The 8,476-nt window shown below is 35.4% G+C and overlaps 1 protein-coding gene across 2 annotated transcripts in view; it reads right to left on the reverse strand.

The window, feature by feature from the left end:
* The window catches only part of CUNH12orf29 (chromosome unknown C12orf29 homolog), a 13,373-nt gene extending 5,166 nt beyond the window's left edge, over positions 1–8,207 (reverse strand). Inside the window, exons 1-3 of one of the 2 annotated variants that reach the window (XM_048804311.1) lie at positions 7,955–8,207; positions 3,563–3,680; positions 629–724 (exon numbers count right to left, since the gene is read on the reverse strand). In XM_048804311.1, the coding sequence (XP_048660268.1) occupies positions 629–724; positions 3,563–3,680; positions 7,955–8,044 (304 nt within the window). In that variant the 5' untranslated portion in view covers positions 8,045–8,207. The remainder of the gene's footprint in view (positions 1–628; positions 725–3,562; positions 3,681–7,954) is intronic. The other variant, XM_015482956.2, reaches the window with a different exon arrangement.
* Positions 8,208–8,476: the final 269 nt, after the last annotated feature.

Raw genomic sequence — 8,476 nt, forward strand, 5'->3', positions numbered from 1 at the left:
ATATATATATATATATATATATATATATATAGTGTATATAAAGTTGCCAATGTTCCATTTTATGTAGGTATATGATGAATTTTTAAAGTACTATAAATACAAATACATAAATTACTGACATGAATGACTGTAGGTCTGTATATTTTATATATTTATATATATAAAATAATTAGAGGCATCTTAATGTCATAACTTAAAATGCTAATTTTCCTTTGAGATTTTGCCAGATCGATAAAATTATATTTTTCTCTTATGCATATAAAATGAAATGTATTTTGCATTATAATATTGTATGTTTTAATAAAATAGACTGATGAAGAGTCACAGAAATACTAGGAAAATATTTTAAAATATTTTTCAGTAACATTCTTAAATATATGAAAATACTCAACTATCATCTTTGTTACCCAAATTGCTTAAAAAATTCAGAAGGATAAAAATGTATAGAAATGTCATAGCAAAAATAAACCACAGGGACTGGGGTTGAGGCTCAGTGGTACACTGCTTGCCTAGCATGTGTGAGGCCCTGGGTTTGATCCTCAGCACCACATATGAATAAAAAAAGTAGAAAAATAACTACAAATTTCAGCTATTTAAATTTTGGAAGTAAAGAAAAAAACCTACTAACCTTTTGAGTTTTCTTTGGAATGTAGAAAATTTTTAAATCTTTTGTCAGCTTTTTTGTTGGGTTTTCTATCTAGTCGAGCCCAAAGATATGGCTGATCTAAAAAAAAAAAAAAAATTCATAAAAAGAAAAGTGTTTAAGAGGCAAACAACATTTATCTTGAAAGATACTTCAAAGTAGAATTATCAATAAACAGTAAGGTGATCTCTCCAAGAGAAGAATCAAAACCCTAGAAGACAAAGGAAAATATGCAGTCCAAGATACACACCACCTAGCAGTACCTTATGTTATGAAAGACTGACTTTGATTAAAGAATGATGGAGATGAGATAAGAACTAAGAATGTGGTCCTTTTATAAGGATATTCCATAATCATATTAGTAGCATCTGTGAGAAACCAAAGAAAGCTATATCCAAAATGAAAATATCACCGTATTCACATCTCCCCTGAACATAACACTGTGCTGTGTAATTCTGTAAGAACTAACCCTGGAATCAGGCTGACCTGCTTTGCATGAAATCATATTAGTAGCATCTGTAAGAAACCAAAGAAAGCTATATCCAAAATGGAAACATCACCAGGTAATTGTATTCACATCTCCCCCTGAACATAACACTGTGCTGTGTAATTCTGTAAGAACTAACCCTGGAATCAGGCTGACCTGCTTTGCATGGGACCAACCCCTAGTCAAGCCATTAAACCTACTGATTGCTGCCTTGTAATGATGGGTCCGAGTTTCAGGGCACTGTGCCAACATTATTGGCACAGATGCATTTGATGAGTTGCACCTGGCTTTAGACTCTTGGATCGCTCTGCTGTTGAGAATGGTTACTTAGTAGGAAGATGCTTACTTGATCAGCAAAATTAGAATGATTTCTAGCTGAGATATTATTTTGGATCCCTGGTTTCAAAGTGTTGCCTGCACACATCAGTGGATCCTGATCCTGATCTGAGAAAATGTATCCTGCCAGGATTTAAAGCAGGAAAAAAATATAGTTTTCACCTGGCCTTTGTAGACCCCTTGCTCCCTCAGACAGTCCTTTGCTATAATTCACATCCTTACTTTTAAAGCCCTTTGTTATATTATATGCCTTTTACCAGTAATAAAATGTAGATTTGTATACACTGTCATCTTGATTTCCACGAGAGTTCTTTAGCAGTTAAACTCCAACCTTGCTTAGTTGATACTATCATGTACATAAGGATAACACTAAAAGTTCTTAATATTAAGGACAGGAAAAATCTTAGTTTCCTTAAATATAAATCAACATTTATAAAAAATAATTATACTTTGGTTCAGATATTTTCTATTGCTTACTAATTATCCAGATAATATAAAGAACCAAATTAAAATTATACTATCATTCCTAGTTGAATAGATGTTTTGTTCTTTTTAACCAGTAAATATAAAAAGTACAGTCCACTCATTTCCATTAGGCTACTATCAAAAAACAAAAATACACCAGGTATGATGGCACATGCCTATAATCCCAGCATCTCAGGAGGCTGAGGCAGGAGGATCTCAAGTTCAAAGCCAGCCTCAGCAACAGCAAGGCACTAAGCAACTCAGTGAGACCCTGTCTCAAAACACAAAAAGGCCTGGGGATATGGCTCAGTGGCTGAGTGCCCGAGTTCAATCCTGGTACCAAAAAGAGAAAAAGATACAAGTGCTCATGAGGATACAAATTGGAACTTTGGTGCACTGTCCATAAGAATGTAAAATGGTGCCACCACTATAGAAAACATGGCAGCTTCTCAAAAATGAAAATTACTATATGATCTAGTAATTCCACTTGTAGACACATACCCAAAACTTGGAAGCAGGGTCTTAAGAGAGAATTGTTTACCACTGTTCATAGCAGCATTATTCCTACAAAAGGTAGGAGCAACCCAAATGCCCTTCAGTGGTTGAATGGATAAACAAAATTTGAAAATATCTTAATTTATATATTTAAGTAAATGGAATATTATCAGCCTTAAAAAGAAATGAAATTTTGATACATGCTAACATGGATCAACCCTGAGGACATTAAACTAAGGAAAATACGTCAGTCACAATATGAGGCACCTAGAGTAGTCAAGTTCATAGAGACAAAATAAAATTCTGGTTACAAGGGGCTGGCTGGACAAGGAATGTAGGTATTAAGTCTCAGTTATAAAATATGAAAAGAGTCCTGGAGATGGGTGGTGTGAATGCACAACAGTAGGAATGTACTTAAACTACCACCATATTGTATACATCTTAAAAATGTTTAAGATGTTAAACTCTATTTTACCATCCTTTAAAAAATTTTTTAAATGATTTTTCAGAAGAGATTTCCTGATACAAAGAGTGTGTCTGTATGCCCACTTAACTGTTCTACTTCTTTTACTGGAATGAGAGGTAATTTCACCATCCAGAGATAATCACAAAGAATTCTTCTCTTTTCAGTGCATTTGTTTTCTTAACATAGTTGACAGCTTTTGTTTAAATTTCTACTACTTTTAAAGTACATTAAATGAAATTAGACATTGCCAATAATAATAAAACTAATGGAAACAGCTCTGGAATGATAAAATGAGAACAGGCTTTAGGGTTAGACAAAATTAAGTTGCATCAACAGTACAGCTATTCATTAACTATATGGTCTTGGACAAATTAAGAGAGCTGAGAGTTTCTTTATCTGTGATATGGAGAACCTTATTATACAAATTAAATATAATATATGAAGCATTTATAATACTGCCTGTCCCATAACAGGTATTAAATAAATGTTACTTTCCTACACCAAGAGAAAAACATAATAATGTAATAAATAACAATTATCACATTTTAATTTTGTTACTAAGGCTTCTAAGGGTTTATGAAGAGTAAATGCCCATTTCAGATTTATATAGTTTTAAAATGATCAATAAAGTTAAGAAATACTTGTAGGAAACATTACAGTTTTATTTTACCTTTGTAGGTAGTAACATAACAACATGTTCCATCCACTTTTTCTGTTGGAATTGCACTGTATATATCTGCATCTAATGCCTTGTGACTTACAGTTTCAGTTGCCAAAACTTTAAATGGCTTAAAAAAGAAAGAAAGAAAACTGGTTTAAGATAGACAGCCTCTGCCCTCTCATATACTCTCACCTGAAATGTTCCTAACTTTTTTGTTCTAAAGGATGATTTCCTGTCCATTCCTTAAGATAATTTAAAAATATCTGTGAAGTTTTCCTTAATCACCCCCCCTCCATTTTATGTTATTACAACAAAACCTGATTTTTCACAGACTATAAATTATTTGTTTCTTCTTCCACACATAATAACACAGTTGTTCAATATGCACAATAATATATTAGACAATTATTTATGAAAGTGCCTACTATTAAACACTGTCATTGGAATGGAAATATAGAAGGCAAAAAAAAAAGTACCTGCTTTTGTTGAAACTTGCTTTTTAATGAGGAATACAACAGAAATAAAATGCATAATATAGTATTAGGTATGATAAGTGCTAAAGCAAAAAAATGGGACAAAGACAGGGATGACATACTATTTTACATATGGTAGACATGGAAGCCCTTTTTGAGAAGGCGACATTTGAGGACTCTCAAGTGAGGGAATACACCATATAAACATCTGGGGGGAAAAGAGACCCCAAGTCTGAGGTTTCTTGATTTTTCTGCAGAATGCAAGTTAGCCACTGTATTTGGAACGAAGTGCAAGTAAAACCAAATCAAGTGAACTTTAAACGATTCCTAGGTATTTCTGGTGGTTCAATACAAGTATTTCCCAAAAACACTTTTCAGTTTTCCAAGAATGAATCTACTCTTCAATACATGATACCTTCCCCCTCTTTTATAAGTAGAAACATTTCAGTTATTTACAAAATTTGTCTTTTTAATTAAGTGGTTCTTTGTAAGTTTGGCAAGAATCTGGTGATATCTTCTTGCCTCAGGCCACATTCTCAGGGAGCAGGCAAGGGAGCTATGGAAGAGGGCTGTATTCTGTTTTTGCTTTTTTCTTGGAAAATGAAAACTCACATACTCATTTATAAAGTTAAAATATATAAAAGCATAAACAAGAAATCACCATAGTCTCGTTATTCAGATACAATCACAAAGAAACCATGGGCATAATTTCAGTATCTTTTTCATTGTCTTTTTATCTTTCATAGAATATCTATTTTCAACAGAGCATTTTTTAAAAAAGGCCAATCAGAATGCTTTCTGAATTTACTTGTTTCATACACTTTTCCTCTTCAACTGTATTATAAACATAATACTCTTTTCTTAATATTTCACCTTTGATCCATTGTGAAAGATCTTGCATCTCTGCTTAAATACTTTAGATTACAGACTTGAAAGCCATCTTAATTTCCAGAATAAGTTTATGCCTGATTCAATTTTCATCTTAAAACTGTTGAGATGCATTATAAAGTTCCTTTGGAAAATACCTGCTTGAAAGGAATATTAACCTCTGATGATTTCTTACTATTAACAATGACTTCTTGTATTGGAGAGATCTTTAAATATTATAAAGTTGAGCTGGGGTTGTGGTTCAGCTTTAGAACGCTTGCCAAGCATGCGTGAGGCACTGGGCTCAATCCCAGCACCACATAAAAATAAACAAAGGTATTGTGTCCATCTACAATTAAAAATAATTTTTAAATAAAGTTAAATTTCTGAGCTATATCAACTGTGGTTGTTTACATTTATTTATTTTTCAAAAAAGTCCAGAGCAAAATGAAAATTGCCTCTATTAAAAAAAAAAAAAAATCTCTTTCTTCTGAGTTAGGTTTCACCTTGACAATAGTGTTCTTCACAGTTAGCTGATAACACCATGTCATTTCATGAATCTTTTTATTTTGAATGTAGTATTCAGAAGTTTCATTATGTCAATCCAAAAATCTCTGTTGTCACTCATTCCACAAAGTTTGGGCATCTAGTTTGTAAAACGTGTTGTCTGGCAGAGTATACAGAAGGAATAAGACTCACTAGCATCACCTTTTGAGAGAGCCCTCAAATAGAGGACTCTGGGAAATCCAGCCTCTTAATGGCCAAAGGTGGACCACTGTGCCATATTAGGGATTGTACTCTATCATTCAAGTTCTATTCTCTATACAATGCATACTCAATAGTAGAGGCTGATTTTGATTTATTCATAGTTTTAACCTAACAGTTTTCACTGTTAAATCTACTAAGAATTACTTTTCTTTTTTTTTCTTAGATTTTGTTTGAGAGTATTCACTTCATATTCCTTTCATCTTTATCAACAGTAAACTGAATATGTATTTAAATTATGGCTTTTCTTCTGCCAGGAAGAAAAATCAAAGAGCATCAGGAATGGAGGAAAAGCCAATTTCTAATGTTCCTCCCAACCTTTTGTTATTTTCACTTCTGAAACAAAACTTATGACTACATTTTGTAATCTAAGTCTGAAGTTAACATTCACCTTACAATGTGAAAAACAATGCACAATATAAACCATATACTGGTGTATAGAGTATATTTCGAATAGAGTGAAGTAAACTAGGAAATCAGCCCCATTTTAGTAATGATTCAGTTCTTTTAAGATATATCTGAATGGGGATTATCACTAACATATGATTCTGATATCAGAGGATATCAGTTTTAACTAGAGTAGTAAAGCCAAAGGAGCTGACTCAATAGCTATGTGTATGTGTGTGTGTGTTTAAATTTAGCAAGTTCCTAGAGAGATTACTATGCCCATTAAGTTTTTGATGAATACAAAATGTTCCTTCCATAAGAACCAGTTATATCTCTCTTGCTATCAACACAGCCAAAGGACAAGACAAGACACAGAGGAGTACAGAAAGTTCTCCTTCTCTACCTATCATCAGACTTTAGGTGATGACTGGAAAAACAAGGCATGTGTATAAAAGTCATATCATTTGGATTGGATGGAACTCTACAATTTCTGGGCAAGGGAAATCACTGGGATAATTAAGCTGATCAAAGATTTAATGGAGAAGATAAAAACTGGAAAAATTAAAACAACTCTGTAGGTGATCCAAGCAAAGTGAATAGCCTGGACAAAAATAAAGAGGATTACTCAGTATGTTCACTTTGCTAAAACAGAGACCTCCTTTAGAGGTTAGAGAGTAGATGGGGCCTAATTAATAGGAGGCCTTGAATTATAAGAATGTGGATGCTATGCTACAATACCATAAGCTACTATTAATTGCAGAGTGGTAAGGAACTTATTTTTCTGGTAGTAAGTTTTACAAATTACTCCCTGAACATAAAAAGTTTAGAATCATAGAGTGAACCATTATTAAGAATGACAAAGCATTTGTCATTAAAACAAAAACAAAAAGTTGACAAGTACTGCTATAGACATTGGGTAGTAACTGTAAGATTTTGACTAGGGAAGAACATGATGATCATTCTATAATAAGAATAGCACTATAATAAGATAGCAGAACTATAATAAGAATAGCAGCAGAAAAGACTATGGAATGATCAGATATTATAAGTAAAAATATAGCATCAAGGTTGAACAGAAAATTGGTATGACTTGATTCCAGAATTCATTTTTTTTTAATTCAACATATTTATCCAGTGCCTACCATGTGTCAGGTCCTAGAAGCTGAGACTATAGATAACAGGGCAGTATCTACTCTAATGGCCATTTAGTCTAAAAGACAAGACGACCACTTTTAATGACGAAAATGAACATGCTGATTTCGTTTTAGTTGCAAACACCCCGCTAACAGGGATTTTTTCCCCCCCTCAAGGACTTTGTTACCTAATAAAGAATTATCCTGATGTAGACTACTTAGTATTCACCCACTAGCATTTTCTGAGGGTCCACTATGTAAAAGACGCTGCTAGGCGAATAGAAAACCTTGAGATAGAACACCAAAATTAGAATAAAGTAGATCATTGCTGGTAACAATACAGTAAGTCTGATCTTTAGTGACCTAATTAGGCGAGGTGTCAACACTGCCATCTATTCCCAGGGTTAGAAGAGGTAAGGCAAGTCTTTTAGTATCACCTGCACTTTCTCATCACACTCTCGAAAAGTCGTCAGGCTTGAGCTGCAGAGACTGTCTGACTGCTTAGGGTTTTACCCCAAAACTGCTAACCCGAGAAGAAAGAAATGTTATTTAGGACGTGTGGGTTTTCCATTTCCCTGAGACAGCAAGCTCGAATCGCCGGATCAGGAAAAAATTCCTCCCAGAATCCGTCCCCTTACGATTAGGAAGGCAAGGGAACTAGGTACTCAGGACACTCTGACTCCCAACGCAGACCTCCCCAGCGAAACCTACAAAAAACTCCCGGCCTGCAGGGCTGGCCGCCTTTGCCCGATTCAAACACAGCGGGTGCGCGGTACCTGATGCTCCCTTTTGGCGGAAGGCTCATCTTTCACCTCCGTCACAAACACACACGGCATTTTCCGCTGCACAGAGCCCAAGCGTCTCATGGTAGGCCCCAGAAGCGGTGAGCGACTTCACTGCAGAAAGGCTCCGGGTTTGGACAACAGAGAGCAGCAGCAGTCCTATGCGGGTTCAGATCACTCACGTTCGGTACCCACGGACAGCGACGGCGCTCCGAGACTGCCTACCCGAGACAGGGGCGGGGACTCGGACCGGAAGCGGCCTCCTGGCCGCGGCGCTTTCTGGGAGTTGTAGTGCGGCGCCGAGGCGCCAGGGTGTGCGCTCCCACGTGTGTCCCCCCTAGTTTTGATGACTGAAAAAAACCGAGGTCCGTTTCCGACGGTGTGTACGTGGCCACACCTAGTAACCGATGACATTGTCGATTTTAAACAGTGTCAAGTTGTAAGTGATCAGTAATTACAGATGGTGATTTAACACCGTAGTAGTGAAACGTACTTGCTTTTTCGTGGGGGAAGCGC

This window comes from Marmota marmota, unplaced genomic scaffold (genome assembly GCF_001458135.2).
Source record: "Marmota marmota marmota unplaced genomic scaffold, marMar, whole genome shotgun sequence".
NCBI lineage: Eukaryota > Metazoa > Chordata > Mammalia > Rodentia > Sciuridae > Marmota > Marmota marmota.